Genomic DNA, 20440 nt, shown 5'->3' with positions numbered 1-20440 from the left:
TCAGATCATTGGTCAACTGAGCCCAGTACTTGAATTCTGGCTAGCAGAGGGTCTATAAAAATTCAGTCAGGAATCTTTTCCAGAACTGATGTTTTTCTGAAGAGAGCATGTCAGGAATTGCATCTTAGACCTGCATGAAAGCCATGTGTCCTACTGATGCTTTTTGCAAGTCACCTAGAAAACTTTATTAAATGTCATTGTGATGGTATCACACAAAGTTTTGGGCTTCACCCAACTAAGCAGGCAGTCCCTTCTGCATCTCTTTTGTTTTGTGCTTCTGCTTGTGGAATTAATTTTTATTGAGGTTTCTCACAATGTCCTTTTATAAAGAGGTTGTCATAAAAACAATTTTAAATGATCAGAATGGCCATATCAATATTTATTGAAATACTGGAAATAAAAATCCATTGGTGTTGAGAAATTCCTGGCAAGAAAAGACATGACAACATGAACTTCACATATACAGTAAGAGAACTTTAACAAGTAACTAACTGCACATTCTAAGGGTTGCATGGATTCAAATGCCAGGCAGCTGTGGGAACATCTGTAATACAAATATTCAGACACTACAGATTGTCTGGTTACAAACACTGAACAACTATAAGAAACCAGCCAAAGCCAAAACCTTTGTATTTTAGTCTGCTTTTACTAATATGTAATTGATAAAGTAATCATAGGTAAATGTCTTGTTACAAATTGGTTAATTATTAACATTAGTTTGCAAACTTTGGGGAATCAGAGGGATTCTTGGAACCACAGATATTGGCTAACGTGTGTTCTAGTTTATCTGAAACCATTTCCACTAACTGTTGTTTGCCTTTTAACATCCTTATATTAACAAGCCTGTCTATAGATAATTGTGCTTTGTTTAGTTGGGTTTATTCCCTTTTTGAGTGAAATTTGCTATGGTTATTTCAACAAAAGTTAAAACTGTACGTATCTGGTCACAGGAAATGTAAAAAAATAGTCAACTATGTGCGCATGAGACAGAAACAAATTCAGAATTATTTTTAGTGCTACTGGTTACAATTTGATTTGCAGTTTTTAAAGCAATGTTTCCATTCATAGCGAAAACGTAAGGTGAATTTTTATTAAAGATCTATAAGTCAGCGTTAGTCATGTACTATGTGAGACAAACTTCTAAGAGTTATGTGACCTTATCTAGGTCTGTAAATCTTCTCTTAGGGTGCATATTCATGATGTGGCTGACACCTAGGGCAAGTTCTTCATTTGAACACACTCCTATAAAAAGGATCTTCTGAAACTATAATTTCCAGCTTGCTGGTCACTGACGCTTCTGCTGCCTATTTATTATCCTGTGGGTGGGATGGTAGATTTTGGGGCACCACTAAATGGTAACAGACTGTCAGATTCAATTTCCTATTGGCTGAGGTCTACAGTGATACTTTAGATGTGTTGAAGGACTGAGATATGCTTAGCAAACCTCCCACTCCTCGTTTGTAAACTGCAGTATCCATGTTACATCACAAACACCCTCTGAATTGCTTTTAGCTTCAGAAGAGGTATGACTTACACCATGGAAGTTGACTGCTTGATACTTACAACCCCTTTCTTAGGGTATGTGGAGCTTCTTATACAGTTCTTTGAATCTCAGCCTTTATTTTTTTTGCCACAGTGATGATGGTGGTGGTGTTGATGGAACCCTTTTGAATTTGTCTGCATTGGTTTCCCAGTGCCTTGGATGGAGCCTGTGTCAAGGCAGATTATTTGTGAGGGAAGAGCAGAAGTACTGAGAGCAAAGGGAACACCGCTCGGTTTGAGCAAGGGTTTTCTAGTCACCCTCCCTCCCTCACTGCTTGTTGGTGGCCCTGATCCAAATGTAAACAGAATGTTAGACCAGATTGGCATGTTGATAAAATACTCTGTTTTGTACTAATACCCCCCAAAAAGTTGTCTTTGGTATACAACATACACTGCTTAGAAAGGAATTTGACAGTAAGAATGCACCTCGCTAGGTTCACACAGAACAAAGGGAGATGCAAATTGCAAAATTTACAATAGATTTTAAATAAACTACATTTAGGATTATGAAGATTTACAGACATTGACTCAAGCAAATGATCTTAAATGGTAAAGACCCTTGTATGTCCCTGAACTATGTTCCACTAACTTGAAGACATGCTGTAATAAACACATATATTTGGCTTCTTTATTCTGGCTATATATATTTTTATATTTATATATATAAAGATGAAACCAAGGAACAATAAATTAGCATCATAATTGTCTACAATGAAAACTGTGATATACAATATAAATAAAACTATTTAAAAGCCAGCAATTGTCATGAAAACAAACAAACAAAGCTAAGAGAGGAGAAGTTTTATACAGTTTCTACAAATGATTGTGCAGCCAATAATCTAAAAAAAAATTAAGTATAAATGAGATTCCCTTTTTGATTTTAGTGTCTCACGACATACAGTAATTAAGTACTGGTAAGGTCATTACCAATTATAAAGCAACATTAAGAAAATCATTGCTTTGCAACATCAGCACAGTGTCCCCTCCCCCCGCCCCAGGATCTAACAAATGTAAACACCAGAATCTTTTTTATTTCCCACCCACCCCAATGCAAAGAATGAATACTTTCCCCCTCTAAATGTATGTTGATCTGCATCTATACAGTTACCATTCAGGATTCTGAAATAAGGCAAAGCTCTCATAACTGTGGCACTACGTTTTATAATACTGATATCTTCATTTTGGATAGAACATTTATTTGTACTTCTCTAGTATTTGTTCTGCAGCAGACTTTGGTCTACAGAGACACCGCAATATCATTCTTCTGTCCTCACACAAAAGATTTCAGTCACATTATTCGAATAATCATTTTCTCATTCAAAAGACTGTGCTATAATTGCCGGTTTTCCATACTCCACGTAATACTATTCAACTGCTCGGATTCCTCAGCTTATACATTTTGAGTGTCTTTCCTTGCATAGGTAAAAGCATTGTGTTAATTGGTTTCTATTACCTACCACTTGGTCCAGAAACTGGTCCAAGTACTTGGTTTTAAGCTCTTAGCGGGTGTGGACTTGCGGGGGACTACACCAGTGCAAAATCTCATAATGTGATTGCATTTTCTTCTGGCACAAGTGCAGCAGCAGAGATAGAAATTTGTAAGGCTGACAGCCGTTGCTTTTTTTAAATCCCGTCCTGGGCCATGCTGGAAGTAGGGCAGGCAGAGCTAAGGGCTAGAGGTATGGGAAGAACCTATTGGGTGTGGGCTGAGTGAGTGAAAAAACTGAGTCAGTCTGGTGGTTGAGTCAGAAGAGATGGCAGAATCGGGGTGGAATCTGATGCATCATGAACGGAACTTGGTAGTTTGGGCTCTTGGAACAAGTCTGAGTAACCAATTCGGAGCATGTGGGAAAGCAAGAGAGAGGAGAGGAATTCATGCAGTGCTACCCACCATTCTTCTCTCCCAGTACATACCTAAGTGCCATCAAGACTTATGATCATCCCATCAAGGGACTGTCAAGACAAGTGAGAAGCAGAGGCGGTTTGTCACTGCCTTCTCCTGCAGAATCTTCCTTTTGTAGCCTCCCATCGGCAAGATCTGAGGAGACTGGATTATCCTTTGCCATCTTCCATCCCCTTCGCCCACACGAGATAGCCTGTGACTGTTTATTTAGAAGAGCTTTTTTTTTACTACCCAAAGGGGTCCCAAAGCACCTTACAAAGACTTTTCCTTTCATTTCCCCACATTAGACACTCTGTGAGGTAGGTGGGGCTAAGAGAGCTCTGCGAAAACAGCCCTAAGGGAACTGGGACTAGACTAAGATCTCCCAGCTGACTGCCTCTAAAGGAGGAGTGGGGAATCAAACCTGGTTCTCCAGATTAGAGTCCACCACTCTTTAACCACTACAGCAATGGGGCGCCAAGGCAGCTTATATTCTTCTCCTTTCCTCCATTTTCTCCTCACAAAAGCTCTCTAGGGTATGTTAGGCTGTGAAGTGTGACTGGCCCAAGGTCATCTAACAAACTTCCATCGTAGAGAGGAAACTTGAATCAGGGCCTCCCAGATCCTAGTTCAGTACTCCAAGGACTACACCACCCTGGCAATAAGGGACAAAATTGTTAACCTCTGGATTGTGTTCGCTTCTTAAGCCCAAGTACTTCAGTTATGGACTGACTGTGGCTAGAGATGCTGCCAACTGAAATCCCCAGGAAAGCTCTTGCTTTTCGGAGGACTTCCGAGAGAATCAACAGCATCCACAGACTTATTTTGACCAAAAAGCTCTGGGGAGCCATTCCAGCCATGTTTGAGCCGCTACACTGGAAACCTGGTCCAAAGATGTTTGCCCAGTCTTGATGCTTGTAGCCATTCTTCATTCCATTGGCAGCAGAAGGACATACTGCCTGACCAAACAACATTAAACACAATGACAACCCCCCCCCCCCAACTTTGGAAACATATTAAGAACGCCAAGCTAACATACAAACAGATTTCCTCCCCCCACCACCTTGTATTAACTGTTTGCAGACTTGAGTCACAGACAGTCCAAAAACCAGGCTTTGTTTGTTTCTTTTGTTTTGGTGCTGCTACTATCTATACTGCAGATGTGGCCAACTCCATATCTTTATTACAGACTGGTGCCACATCCTTGCTTGGAGAAGAGAGAATAATTCCGTTCTTGGCAGGCTGGCCCAAGGAGGCTGCAATTTTACATCCTTCAGAGGTGTTTGCAGTCCTGCTAACCACTGAAGGAACTTCATGGTTAAATCCCCTCACCTCTTTTAGCTTAAGAATCACAGATGAATGGCGTTCTGAAATTCCTCTCTGTAGTGTTAACTGACAAAATGTAACTCACAAGAACTGTTCAGTCCTGCTCTGTTTTGTTTGTTTCACGTTGGCAATGGTATCCACTTTCTTTCCATCCAGTGACGAAGTCCTATAGGTGTTCCTTTGGGGAGACGGTGTAGCATTTGATTTCACAGTTTGCAATACAAATACCCTGATACATCACTTATTTACTAGTAAGTATTTGATTATTATACCTTTTGTGTGTGTGTGTATGTGTTTTTTTTTTTTTTTGCAAAGTTCTTTGAAAACCAAGTTCTTTTAATTAGGGTTGCTTGGAGCAGTTCAGAGTATCTTTTCCCTATCTTATCTTTTCTCAAATGCAGAAGCTGAAAAAGGATATAATTTATGCTCTTTTTGCATGCAGCATTTCGATGAGGAGGTTATTACACGGCACGTCCCCATTCAGGTGTTTGTAGTAGAGGTATTCTTCAGCCTGCATACTGATTGCTCGGATTTCCGGGAGCCGCAGGAGAAGCTGCCCAAATTTGTCTGTCTGCTGTGGGTAGTTGCACATTGTGTAGTCCAGCAGAGCAGTATTTACTTGTTCTTGAACACCTTCCACCAGCTGGAAGTTCTCTAGATTTTTGACATCTGCGTGAACAAAAATGTTAAAAAGGATATACAATTACAATGTATAACTTTATTGTAAATATGATAGACTGCCTTTTACTTCCTGTTTACCAAAGTGGTGTTTTGCTCAATGATTGCCTTTTCCTTTTGATAAAAGGATACTTTACACGCTGCTGAATATTCAGTAAAAAACCCTCTGCCAAGTTTCCTGGGAAAATGATCACAGTACAGCTTTAGTGGAACATCTTGTTGAAATTCTGCATATACCTCAGATCAATTAGTCACCAATGGATTTTGAGCAAGGTCAACTTTCCTTCTCTCCCCCCCCCCCCCCCATAATCTTATAAAGGGAAAGGTTGAGGGTTCCTAACATCAAGGACTGTGATATATTGCTAGCAAATGAGTCCCTTGAGGAAGATGTAACTTTAACCCAGTATATTACACAATTCATATAATTCTGTATTAATTTTTTTGACCCAAGGTGAAATCTGTGTCCAGGGTATGATGCAGTTAATTCTAATAAAAATGACAGGTTTCTTGTTTCTCTTTGACATTTGTTAAATTATTCTGAAAGCCTTTGACTTGTCTTACCCTATGCTAATGAACCATCTGGTACATTCCAGTGACTGCCAAAATAACCTGCCTGACCTGAATCCCTCAAAAATATTTTTTCCCAGCTACTAAGGTCCTTCCTCTTTTGGTTTTCTTCTCTTGTCATTTAAGTAGATTGAATAGTGAGTGTGTATATACACACACTAAATTGTATGTGAATATATTTTGATATATTTCCTTTCACCATTTTTGGAAGATTTTGACTATAATCCTAAAATGATGGCTTATAGAAGTAAAATAAATTGCAATTTGTTCTCAAATGTATCAGCCTCAGCCTTCTATTGTGCATCAGTTCTTCTACTGTTTTCCCCTAGTGCAAGAAAACCTCCCTTGAGCCTGACACCTCTTATGCTCCTGTTGCTGGAGGAAAGCATAGCAGATCTGCAGGATCAAACTCACTAGCTCAATTCAGTTTCAGAGCAAAAGCAGGTACTTGCATTTGGTTGAAACAGACATACCCGCTTACCACCTGGAGAATGGACCAAACATCTCAGTCATGGCTCTTTTAGCTCATGTTTAATTGGTGCATTTAAAGGAAAAATACACATTCTCTGGGTTGCAAAAGGACATTTCCTCTGATGGAATTAACTGCTGCCACTTCTTGCTTTTCGTCTTTGGAAGACACTGGACACAGTCTATCTGGAAATACTTGACTCATGAACTGAAAACAAGATATCATAACATGGCAGTGGAGCTCTTGTGCACTCAGTGCTGCTTGTAGAAAAGTTTGGATCAAGTCCAAAGGTTGCAAAGCATATACCCCAGAGAAATGAGTGGGATCTATCTGCAGTTCCATCTGGCCAGGTGAGCTGGACAGGTGGTGTGGCGCATTTCCCCCCCAGTGGCCCCTTCTCCAATGGCCCAGTTCAGGCTCCATCATAGGCCATCCTGGAAGGGGGAGGGCCTAATTCTGGCACTATTGTTGCCTCCTAGCTGGACCTAGCTGGCCATGGCTGTCATCACTCCTGATAGTTCTTCCTTCCTATGCTGGACTGCAAACAGGATCTGTGAGTGAGTCAGGGGCCCAGTTTGGAGGAAGTTAGAATAACTGGAATGCTCCACATCTGATCCACTTTAAACTACTGTTTCTTGGATCAGTGTCCCCCTGTTTTGTTAAGTAATTCTGAGAAGTCCAATGTACATAAATTACACAGTATTAATACTACTATTTTTACTATGTGATAAGCCACTGTTTTTACTGTGCATGGCTCAGGCAACCCTTTAATCAATTCCACTTTGATATGGCTAAATTAAAGCTGTCTGTGGAAGTAAAGTAAGCCTATGCTGATGTATTCTAGCCATGTATGAAAATAAGTAGACACTATTCAATTCCAAAGCAACATCTGAGATTGTGATGTATGGCTGCACAATTTTCTGTGATGCTGATGGTGTTAGTCATTCAGTTGTGTCTGACTCTTGGTGATCCCATGGCTCAGCTGTTGTCATGTCTTTTGATCTTGCACTGCCAGTGTCCATTTTGATTATGTCTAACCATCTTGTTCTTTATTAGACTGGTTTCCTTTTACCACTGACCACTCCTAGCATAACTGCTTCTTCCATAAAGTTTATTTATTGTGTTTATATACTGCTGCATTCCATTCAGACTCATGGCGGTTCACAATAAAACCATAAAAACTGGTATAACCCCATTAAAATTAACATTAACACTAAGCATTAAAAGATGGTGATAAAAGTTGGATCACATGACATGACCAAATTAAGCGAGCCAAAGTTTTGTGATTTTGGGAGATCGGGGGGGGGGGGGGCAAGAAGGTTCTCTTAATGGAAGTTGCCTGGATTTTCATTGAAGTATACAGCATATACTTGTATGTAAGGACTGGTTGTTAGAAGAGATTATGTAGATTAGCTCAAATTTGTGCCTCCAGTTTCATTGATACTTTACAAAAAATAAGTGATTTATTGACAATATTGGGTTGGATTCCAAACATAATGTCCACTAACGTATGATACTTCCATTAGCAGAACAGAACTTGATGCCTCCCCCTCCTGCTGATCTTCCAAAATGCTGCTCTTTGGAAACATGCCAGCCCCCCCTCCCCTCCAGATCATGTGAGGGCCAAATCACAGATCTGTGACAGAAGGATGGAATATTGGCACAAATCATTCACCCTTCCATTAGCAGAAATCAGGGGCTTTTCCTCAGTCTCATTTTTCTCACTTGTAAGTTCTTGTTTCTGTACACATTTTCCTCCCTCTAGTGGTCAATGCAATATAATACATCAGTTTATGTCCAGCATAGGTAAAGGTAAAGGTATCCCCTGTGCAAGCACCGAGTCATGTCTGACCCTTGGGGTGACGCCCTCTAGCGTTTTCCTGGCAGACTCAATACGGGGTGGTTTGCCAGTGCCTTCCCCAGTCATTACTGTTTACCCCCCAGCAAGCTGGGCACTCATTTTACCGACCTCGGAAGGATGGAAGGCTGAGTCAACCTTGAGCCGGCTGCTGGGATTGAACTCCCAGCCTCATGGGCAAAGCTTTCAGACGGCTGCCTTACTACTCTGCGCCACAAGAGGCTCATATGTCCAGCATATCTCCCTGCAAATTTAAAGTCCAGGTTTTTATGTCAAACAGAGGGAGCAAAATGAGAATGCAGAAAAGCACCATCATTGGGATCCAACCAGTTGCTTGATTTTGTTCATGGAAGTGCACAGTTGAATAAAAGCCATGCTGTCCTGTGGACTGAATCAATGGAAGTAATCGGTCTTTTGCAGCATTTTCCTATTAATCTTTACTCAAAAACTGTAATCTGATTCCAAACTATAGCTATATCCACACTTAAGGTTACTATGTGATTAATTTTTATTGGACTATTTGGAATATATGGGAGTATCTGCTCCCTACCTTGCAAAGAAGCCTGCAGAAGCTTTTATTTAATTTTGTAGACTCTTGCTTCTCTGAAGCTCAAAGCAGCAAACAAACTAACTGGAAACTAAATTGTTTCCAGTAAAATCCATTGCAATATTAAAGAAACATATGCCAACCCAATTAAAAATGCAGCAACTAAGACACGCCCCAATATTATCCACCATATTCTAGGTTTCAGATACCCTCCTCAATAGCACTCTTTGTTGATCCAACTAGAAAACAAGGAAGGGTGCATAATATACAGCCCCTGGAAAAACTTTCTTTGTCTTGCTGGAGTATGGTAATCTACCCACACAAAATGGTCTTCATCACAAGTTACCAGGTATAAGTGGGTGTTTGCAAACTGGGCTAATTGGACAGCTGCATCTTCTGCTATTACACAATCAAACTAACTTTGGTATTCTTTTTAATAGCACAGGCATTGATATTTTTAAGTCTCCTCTTTATTAAGGAATAGGTGGCACATCTTCCAAGGGGGTTGTACACATTTGTAGATCTGCCAAACCCTCATCAACAATCTACCATGCCTCAGAATTAAATAAACTCCAAGATAACAGCTTCCAAAATCTTCATTAATTTTTCTTCCTCTTGCCTTTTTTGAATGAAAGTCCTTATACTAGTGGTGCGGATCAAAGTCATGTCATTCTGTTAAGAGCTGAATCTGATTCCAGGATTATTTTTTCTCTTCAATTAATTTAATAAACATTTTTTTCTCCCTCTGCCTCAGAAAAAAGTAGGTTGGATCCTAGCAAAGATTTCTGCTTATGGAAATGACTATTTTTGATGATTTCCTGTTTCCTGTGACCTCTGGCTGCCCCCTCATCCTACAGGGGTCCCTCATTCCATAGAAGCAGCTCTTCTGGGGGCAGTGGGAGGTGAGAACATTGCATTAAATGGATGAAAATACTTTTATCAGCTTTAATTTTGGCCAAGATCCAAACCAAAGATTTCCATCGACATCACTCTCAACCCTTCCATTCTTCCCCAACTGACATTTGACATTTAGATATATGGCTGATTAATTTATTCCACACATTTCTTTATTTTTTAAGAAGTAGTGCCTGTTTCTGTCTGAAGTCATAAGACTGATACCAAAAGCAAAATGACAACCAAGGGTTCATTAGAATTAACTAATGAAATTATGCCTCCTTTTACCAAAGATTTGTATATGAATATGGCTAACATTTCCTTTCAGATGAAGCTCAGGCTTGGACTTTGGTGAACATTTCTTTAAGCTATATTGAAGAGGACATCTAATTAATTACTGTTAAGGTATTTGGAACCATACAATACATTCATTTCAACATTTCCATATAACCCTTCTTCTTGTGGAAATGTTTAATAGTTTACTTGTATGTTGGGCTCAATGCAATGTTATAACACATCAAAAAGCACTGGATTGAAACTTCAATATTATATAATTTTAAATTAAATTTATATTTAAAAATAACTATAATCTAAATTTATATGTGTGTGTGTAATCTTATAACAACTATTACATGGTTTTTCTGTGGTAGGTCCAGTCCCCTGGAAGAGGGGGGGGGTATGGAGGACATTTTAACTGACAGCATTTAGGAAAGCATGCAAATCCGTTTCAGGGAGCTTTTGGTAGGGTTTTGGCAAAGTGGGCTGTATAAAGTCTGAGTATTTTTAATCTGTGCCCTGGGTTTTTTTGGGAGGTGGGAGTTAATGTTGTTTTTGTTTCTTAATAGATTCTTGCGTTTTTGTATCCTTTCTACTTGTTGCTGCATTGTGATCTGCCTTGATCTAAGGAAATAAGGCAGGATATAAATATTGTAACTCAATCTATCAGTCATTGATATCCAAAGGTTTTCTCGCAAACTTTGTGCCTCGGTGTCTCACTTACTTGTGTCTACTCATCCTATAGACCTCACTTAAAGGTTTGTGCTGCTGCTTGTGACTGGTCTAGCCAGGCTTTAGTATCAGGTAGTTTCTAATTTATATTCTGTGGCGTTGAGCATGTTCATATTCAGAATCAAATTACTCTTTCCATTAATCCCCACACCCAAGGTTTCTGTACAGAGCAATATTAGCAGTAATTTAAATGGTATGCCTGAAGAGCCACTGGGGAATACAGGGTATAAATGCAAATATAGATGATCTTGGAATAAGCTGTGGTTGGTCAAGAGGTTTTAGGCATTCATAAAGGAGAACATGCTACTGGACTAGAGGCTAATCCCACTGGTTCGAGAGTCATAGTAAATGATGAAACCAAATCTTCTTTTAAAAGAAGAACAACCCAAAGAACCTCTAGGGAGATGCTAATGAGGGTCTGCATCCATGATGGAGGCTCAGTTGCAATGTCCAGTGGCCCTATTTCATACTGGAATTTATTCATCATACTTCTGTCATGAAATATAGTAGTTTGATGGTGAACGGCCGTTTTCCAGCAACACTAACACCAACTAAAATATATTGGGTAAATAGACACCTGGTGTCTCTTATGAGGACAAAGAAAACAGAGCAAAACTAAAACCATAATTGAGTTTGACTTGTTAAATGCTGCATTTAAAAAATGACATCTCTAATTGGTTGTGCATTAAACAGCATATTAAGCAATCATTTTGATCTCCTTATTGTGTGTGTGTGAAACGCGAGAGGGAGGGAAAAGACCTCCCTGTTGTGGATGCTGAAAGACACGTATCAGTTGTGGCTGTTACAGGACAGGCATTTGATTTATTAATAGGAAGTTACTTACCTTCAGGGGAAGAAAGGCTCTATTACTTAAAATAAAGGGGGGAGGTAGGGAGAAACTAATGGCAAATGTTGGGGAAATACAAATGCATTGCCAGCAGAACTTCACTAATATCAGAAGTGCCATGAAATCACATCTGTAACTTTAACAAGACAATCTTTGCATCTTTAGACCACTGTTCAGTTAATATCCAGGTGCTTTATACATCTAAGTACAGAACTGAGAATCCCTACTCTTAATATAAGAAATCAGCATTTCTGAGGTTTTTAAAAGATTTGTACAATTAAAAAGGATGGAAATGGCCTCTTTCTTTCCATATAGCCTTTCAAACCCTTACAACAAGGAAAAAATATTTTGTGTGTTGCTGCAGTAAGTACCAATCTCTTATCTCTTCCACTTTATTCACTCAGGGACTAATTATCAACTTTTTATATGAAACATTCTTACTGTGTGCTCACAGTGGGGCGCATTTCTTTTCCCATCCATATTGGAGAGTAAACCCTGAGGTCTTGTAGAATACATTATATTTTGTACAAGTACTTGCAATAGCATTTCTGTCAAACACGGAATTTGTCTCCTCTATAGTTTATTTCTGAAGATAAAGTCTAAAAAAAAAACAAAAAACTAGAGGTGCCACTAGCAACTCCGTAGTTACTCTAAAGGTTTGTCAGCACTCCCTTTAAAATTCTGATTTTCAATGGTTTATCCCTCATAAAGCAGCTCAAACTTTGCATACAGAATTCAGCTTGAACAGAGCAAATTCAGTTTGAACAGGGACCGTTTGCATATTTTTAAAAAATGGGTCTGGCCTTTAGAGGGGGAAGAATATAAAAATATTTAGGTTTCAGAGAGACTTCCTTTCCTCATATGCTAAAACATGAAAAACTGCAATTTGGTGCACTATTAATCTTTAGAGAACACACACTGGTTTGGGGATTTTGGAAAGAAAAAATGAAAGGGAATGGGAGATTTCACTTTGAAAAGTGGTTACTATGCAGAAGCTGTGTAAGTACTTTTCAAAGAAAGTTGAATTAATTTTTATTGGGTGCATTTTAACTGGGTGCATGCAATGAAAGTGTAACCTACACAGTTTAGCACCTTCATCTAGATTAGAGTGAAATTCAGCGATAAAGTACCAGTGACCTAAAACAACTTGTCTTCATATATGCCACATGCCCCCCCAGGAACCAGATCTTGAGTAAAGCAGGAATAATATTGTCAGGCTATTTGCCTGCTGATGTTGCTCCTGAGAGATAATTCCAAGAAAAGTGGTTGGTTTTAGAGACATTAGCTAGTCTACTGAAGACTGGAACATCAAGTAAGAAGCTGCATGTGTGAATGGATTATCAGAGAGAGTCAGTGTAGACCTGCAATTTGGGTGTGGGATTAGGGCAGTTTTCCCCAACCTTTTAACCATTGATAATCCCATGAAACATTCTTCTGGCTCTGAGAAACCACAGAAGCTTGGCACTCCAGTTTGTGATGATCCTTGGGTCTTGTCTCCCCAAATAGCTATTGCTTCTGGGGTTGAGTCTTCACAACCTTAGCATCAGTCAGAATATAGTAAAGCAGCCTTTCTCAACCTTTTTACCATTGACTAACCTCTGAAACATTCTTCAGGCTCCGAGAAACCCCAGAAGTGGTGTGATTGTGCAGAATATGGTTGAGAAACAAAGCTGTGTACATGCCCACCCAGGGACCCATCTCTTTGAGTCCCATCACTGGCCATTTTGGGAAGGGGTGTGGGTCAACATGACCATATATGGTCATATCACCCAATAAATGTTTAACACATTTTTTTAAAATTAAAAATTAATTCTCACCCATTTGGGAAAGAAACCCTTCCAAGGCTATCAAGAAACCTCAGGGTTTCATGAAATCCTAGTTGAGAAAGCCTGGACTGCAAACTGGGAAAACCAGTTTCCAGTTCCCATCGTGCCAAGGAAGCTCAGTGAGTGCCTTTGGACTATTGCCTCTCAGACTAGCCTACAATACAGGGTTCTTATAAGGATAAAACAGTGGAAAGGAGAATGATGTAAAGTGCTTTAGGTACCCATTGTGGAGAAAGTTGAGCTATAAATAGAATAAAGGGCTTGTATATTAAGATAGTTAACCTTTCATGTGTGGTCCAGATTTGCTTTAACTAATACACAGATCTGTTTAACTATTCTGGCTATTAATATAGTTTTTTTCCTCCTCTGTCATTTGGGCTGTCAGAATGGACTGGGTTGGAAGGTGATGTAGATTTTTTAAAAAGTCTCTGTTGTTTTCTGGGGATACTGCTGAGATATCAGGGCAAAGGGGATCAAAGCTGTTACTTGTTGGGCTAGATTAAATTATTGTCTTCAGAGCAAAAAAAGTAATTGATTCTACCTTGCTTTGGAGTGGGCATCGGCCAATGTTCTCCTGGACTAAAACACACACCTTGATTTGCCCATTTCTGAAGTAAGGACCACAAAGGTTAGCACAGACATAGTTTAATCATGCTCAAGAAGAGCTTCCAATTAACTCAATACACTATCAGTAAACTGATATAAGGTTTAAAACTTCAGAAAGTAAAAAAAAAAAATGATTTTGGAGATCTCTGTTGCCACATGGTAGGCTTTAACACCTCCCAGAATTTTTCCCTTTGTACACTAGGTGGTGCCTAAGACAACAAGGCAGTGGGCTTTGATGACGGACCTCATATGAGGCATATATTCCTAGTTTCCGATGGCAGCAGAATGTATAAAGGTACCTTACGAGCTGTTTCTAGTCCACTAGGATTTCAGAAGTGTTTCCCCCCATCCCCAATTTACTTGGTATGGAAAAACTATCTCTGTTCCCCTGCAGAATTTCTATGATGGAAACATTTTCTCTCATTCTAAATAGGCAAATTTTTTTGGAGGGGGGGAGTGCTGGGGAAAATGCCCCATCAACCTGGGAAGATGCTGGTGTGCTGGCAAAGAAAAAGGGGGAGGAGTGAGAAGTGTTGCATTTGACTAGACATGCTGGCAACAAGGAAAGCCCCAGTGAGGCTTTATCTTAGAGATTCCCCTTGGATGTGATGGTGGCCATGGTGGTCTGGCATGCAATGATAGGCACAAGCCATGCCTGTTGCCTTTTCCTGCACCACTGTACCCGGCAATTCTACCAGTGCCTCATTTGCTTGGGTCAAAATCTGGGCCATGGTGCCAAGCAAAATGGACTGGTTTGCTGCTGTCACACACATGGCAGGATCTGCCTATCTTTGCCCTGTGTTGGAGGCACCATGGTTTGGATCCCACCTAGTTTTCTGCAAGCTCAAGGGGGGTAATTTTTCCAGTCCCAACTCCCCAACTATGATTCTTCCTAAAACTATTCCTCAGGGTCCAGCAGCATTTTGGAGTGTATTTGGGGGCTTCTGTGGGAGGAAAGAATCAGTGTAAATCCTCCAGAAATCTGGGTGGAATTCAAATCCACATGTGGCCATAAGACCACATTTGCTGTTTCGTTATTTATTTTATTTATAGTTTAATTTGTATGCCACCCCTCTTGGACTGGCTGTCTTGGGATGGTGAACAGCAAGGTGCGTAAAATTTAAACAATAAAATACATAAAACATAAAACCAGTTAATAATTAATTATAAGAAGCTAGAAGTTTCTTGCCTGCTGCTGGCTATTTGATCTCAATAGCTTACTTAATGAACAGGGAGTCAGGATGGGAGGGGAAGGGGGATGAAAGGATGGAGGCCTGTAAGTGTGATTCTGATTCTGATTCTGGTTGGCCTTAGCCATCGGCCCAGCAGATACGGTGGAGACCTACTCTGTATGTCTCGGCTTCTGTTTCCAAATCACTTCATTAGTTCATTGAGCTCCGAGTAGTGTGTGTGTTTGGGGGACACTTTCTTCAATGGGTTGGGCCATTGTTTATTATCCTAGAATGGTTCACTGTCTTTTCCAGTCATAAGGCTGTCCTCATCAACTGGTGCTCAACTGTTGCAACCCTGTTCAGTCAGATGGGGGTAGAGCCTGGGGAGGGGAGGGTTTAGGAAAGAGGGACATGTCAGTGGGGGTTAATACTATAGAGTCCATTCTCTAAAGTAGTAATTTTCTCCAGGCAAACTGATCCCTGTTGTCTAGAAATCAGATGTAATTCCAAGAGATCTCCAGGCCCCACCTGGAGGGTGGCAATTTTAAACGAAGTAGTAGTAGAAGAAGAAAAGTTGGTTATTATATGCCACGTTTCTCTACCAGAAAGCGGTGAAATTGCCTCCCCTTTCCTCTCCCCACAACAGACCCCCTGTGAGGTATGTGAGGCTTAAAGAGCCCTGATATTATGCTTGGTCAGAACCACTTTATCAGTGCTGTGGCAAGCCCAAGGTCACCCAGCTGTCTGCATTTGGGGGAGCGGGGAATCAAACTCAGCTTGCCAGATTAGAAGTCCACACTCCTAATCACTACACCACACTGGCATAGAATCTTGCCTACTGGCCCTGGCCCTCAGACATCCATACATATAAGTTAATGATAATAGCACTGTACACACAAATGTATAGGTTTTGAGTGTGTAATCAGATAACACTGCAAAAAACAGGATTTTATTTACCCATACATAGATTCTTGCATGCACTGCATTCATGTAGGGCTCTCTGCAAATGCTCACATGCATGTGAAAACATCCGAGGGGCAGGGAGAGTGGACAAGATCCTGTTCTCTGCTTTAGGCTACTATTGCAAAGTCCTAGGAGACGGACCTCCCCCTTACAATAATAGCATTTCACAGAGTATTCTTTATACAGGATAGTGGAGAATGGCTGGGGATGGAAAATAATATGGGATCAGGAATATTGCTAGCTGTTGCCAAACTTTCTCAGAGTAAAAGATTAGTGGGGGGGGGGGGCAAAGACAAGGAAACCAGTACACAGCATCTACCAATCATGTGATGACCAGGCACCATTTTCTGTGTAAAGAAATGGTCCATGGTCCTTCATTTCTTGAGGTTACCTTAAGTTTTTAGAAACCACACAAGTGGACCCAAAGTGGTTCTGGTACACAGAACATTTGACACTGGCCTAGGACTAAAAATAACAGAGCCATTTTCTATCCCGGTATCCTTACTGTGGACATAAAATATTTTGAAGTTCATTGGAGTGTCAAAAAATAGATCCATTGTTTTAGAAATCTGGACTTTTCCAAGTGTGTTACAACAAGCAAAGCCTTTCACTCATGCAGAAATAATAGGTTAGGCAAAATGATATTTTCTTTTAAATGCAGGATAAGATGCTTACACAGTAGGAGAATATAGGACTTATTGGTGTGAATCCCATTTCAGCTTCTAACTATTAAGGATATCTGGAACTACAATTTGTTACAGACCAGTTCACAACTGAAATAAAAGCCCCTTTTACAACATTTTATGGCATCAAGCTGCCGAGTGTACTGTTTAAAATTATGTTTCTCTTCTTTTTTTTGAAAGGCATGTAAAATGGTGCCTTTCTATACAACAGATCCTCTATGCCTCTTTCCCTCACTAGATTGGAAACCCTTTGAACAGGGATGCTTCTCTTTTCACATACAGAGATGTGTGTTTTGGGCGGTCTTGTGCAATAAATCACTGCAAATCAGGTTTCATATGTGCTAAGGGATAATGCCAGGGTACTTTTCAATCCCAAGGTGCGGTATTTTGAACATGTGAAGATACGCTAGAAATGAGCATAGCTCTTAGCATATGCAGAGTACAGCAGCCCTCAATGAAGGGGATTCCTTGGTGTGAACTGATGTGTTGTGAATGGAACGTAAGCAAGTTATGGTGAGCAGCGATGCTCTGCACCATCATTAGAGTTTATGCCACCTAAGAGAGTCACAGAACTGGAGCCTTTTTGTTGCATAATGAGGGGTCAATAAGAACTTGGCCCATTTAAAAAATGTTGTTTCCCACAGAGGCTTTAATCTTAATTTTTATTATTTAAATCTCCAAGGAATGCTTTTCAATAAAAAATACCTAAAAATTCAGTTTTCATATGAAACTATATGTTGGAGCCATAGGAGGTGAACATGAAATTTACAAATGGATTCTTTTGGAATTGTTTAGTTTTTGCCATGATTCCAGTACAATTCTTACTGAATTCTTATGTCCATTCATCAACATTCATCTGTTAATGGGGAGTAAAAACCCAAGAATATTTTTTTAAAAACCTTTTCCTGTCATCACTTTACAAAATAGTTATATGACATCTTAAGGTTATAGTTAATTTTAAATTCAGTAACTTCTGTAGCATTCCTGCCCACTAAAGTTTTCTTACATTATTAGAATAAGATAAGATATGTGGTTGAGTTTATTCAGTTGCCAAGCCCCAGACTATGCATAAACCAGTGTCATCATACGAAAGAGAATTAAGGAGGCAGCTCCACGTGGGGACATATTAAGCCAAATTCTAAGCTCCAGTTGTTGAATTCAGCTGGTATTAGATGTCTGCCTCGCCTCAGGATAAATTCAGCTAATCGAATGAGGAAAACAGCCTCAGGTATGATAAAATTTACAAGAGAGCTCAGTCAAATACTTTTTGTTATAAATACTAGCTCAAAGGCATTCTTCTGGTCTCTAGCACCAGGATAGTATTCACATGCAATGATGGCATTTCAAGTTTTTATGAGATTAGTTACAATATTAGTTTTGATAATTATATTGTAACAATGGGCTGGAAACCCAACTATACAATACAATACAGAAGAGATAGATTTGCAGAACTGTGCCTTTTGACTAAAAATGATGTAATTTATACGTAGTAAAACTGCACCTGGTGATCTTTGAATCCAGATCTGCAGAACATCGTCTACCAAGGCAGTACTTTCACAAGACTTGGTGAGCAGGCCAGTTGGGATTAAGTTGATTCAAAGATTATTCTTTGGGTCACTGCATCAGTTGGATATCAGCTGGGCATCAGGAAAAATGCCCACCGGGAACCAGGTGAAGTGAAATGGAGAACACTACTCCAAACTAAGTAGTCAAAGGCTGGTTTGATGCTGGGGTGGCACGTGCCTAAGATCAAAATGTCAAATGGATATGCATCTGTTGTGGTTTAGGATGTGAACTAGCAGCATTTTGCTGTACCAGACAGTATGGATAGTAAGGAATCTCTCAATCCCATCTTGTTGCCTGAGAGTGTATTAAGCCAAGAATGACTAAATTACAAGAGAGTGATGGCTTCCACATGGATTATCAGCCCTTAGTTTAGTGGTTTTGGGAAGCAGGTTCATTTCTTTCTTCCCCACAGCATTATAGTTTCCTTGTTTTTTGCTTGATGTTTCCCAGACTTGCTTTGGGTGGCTGCTTTGTAGATAGGCCAGGTGTACCCTGGGAAGCATGCCTGGCCCAATACCTGAGGGCCCTGTTGGGGCTCTCTGGGTTCCACAGGGGCTGCAAGACAGAGCTCTTCCATCAGGCTTTTGCTTGAGGTTGGGATGAATCCTGGAAGATAAGAGCAGGTCCTTCCCCGTCCTTGTATAATTGTGACCCCCCCCCAGGAGGGGGCTTACTTTTTATGTTTTTACTGCGTTGTAAGCTGCCATGAGCCAGCTTCTCTGAGAGTGGTGGGATAAAAAATCTTATTAATAAATAATAAATAATAGGGAAATTTGGATTTTTTTCTGGCCACACGGCAGCCATTTTCCTGTCCCTGGGGAAGCCATTTTATCCCCCACCATCAGAGACTTTAATTTCTTTAGACAAAGCTATCATATTGTGATATCTATTGGAAATATATCATTATATAATAATGTAATGAAAAATATAGTAGGTTCTCTAAATTCTCAGCTTCCTTTAAATAGTAAGTCTCTAGCCTCTGCCCTTGCAAGGAAAAAGGAAAAAGGAAAAGACATATCTATGCAACTGAAGGTGCTGGCCTTCAAGAGCAGCTTTCGTTGGTGTAGGAGGGAGAAATCTCAGGGTGCATTGAAAATACCACATGCAGCTCTTTGGATCCTGTCCAGTGTAAATTAAAAATGGATCCAGCTGCCTTGGGGGCACATGTCGTTTGTGTCTGAAGGACAGTAAATCCATACTGTGAATTTGTTTTCTGCACTCCAGGGCATGTTGGCAGGTTACAGCAGGAAAACCTGACCACAGAAACTTGTCACAAGACTAATTGTTATAGTAACACTTTGCCTGAAGCACTCTCCTGGTTTTGAAAAAAGCCTTACAAGTCCAGGGAGCTACTTCAGAGGAAGTGGTTTATAGACCACAACCCAAGCATGGTATTTGTTACTGAGATAGTTGGCAGAAGTTACAAAATAAAGTGACAGACTGATCTTTTCTTTTGTGTGTGTGTGTGTTTGTTTTTCAAAATATCGTTTAAATTCTGTATTTTCTCCCCAGATGTGACAGAAGCCTAACCCAGTTGTTTGCATTTTTCAGCTTCCTTCATGTAATCACCGAGACCCACACGTTGAGATCCTAAATTTTCCACCCTCTGTATGTAAAAGCAAACAGTTTCCTTGTACTCTTAAGGACAAGGGGCTAGATGCTATAACTCTCTATGGCAACCTACATCATGGAGAATCCACATCTCCACAGACTTAGCTTTGTGTGCAACATGCACCTGGAACAGTTGTTAGGGTTGCCAGCTCTGGGTTGGGAGGGACATAACACCTAGCAGCGTTGGCCCCTCTGTTCGACCCCACCAAGCTGAAAACCTGCACTGCAGCTTCTGAAGGATTTCCCCCTTAATATTTTATTATTTTAATGAAATATAGAATTGGTTTTAATTGTTGTTAACCTTGAGTTTTTGTACAGGGACTTTATGTATTATGCACAAGTATGTAATCTGCCTTGAGTTTTCAAAGACAGGGCTGAATGAATGAATAGCTGGA

At 40.1% G+C, this 20440-nt stretch overlaps 1 protein-coding gene across 8 annotated transcripts in view; it reads right to left on the bottom strand.

Annotated features, from left to right (window-relative positions):
* Positions 1-358: 358 nt before the first annotated feature.
* The window catches only part of NR5A2 (nuclear receptor subfamily 5 group A member 2), a 184615-nt gene continuing 164533 nt past the window's right edge, over positions 359-20440 (bottom strand). For all 8 annotated transcript variants that reach the window (XM_077332763.1, XM_077332764.1, XM_077332762.1 and 5 more), the window contains one exon: positions 359-5419. In XM_077332763.1, the coding sequence (XP_077188878.1) occupies positions 5172-5419 (248 nt within the window). In that variant the 3' untranslated portion in view covers positions 359-5171. The remainder of the gene's footprint in view (positions 5420-20440) is intronic.

The sequence above is a fragment of the Paroedura picta genome, chromosome 4, assembly GCF_049243985.1.
Source record: "Paroedura picta isolate Pp20150507F chromosome 4, Ppicta_v3.0, whole genome shotgun sequence".
Classification (NCBI taxonomy): Eukaryota; Metazoa; Chordata; class Lepidosauria; order Squamata; family Gekkonidae; genus Paroedura; species Paroedura picta.
Note: the sequence above shows the minus strand (reverse complement) of the source record. Positions and strands in the feature narration are given on the sequence as shown.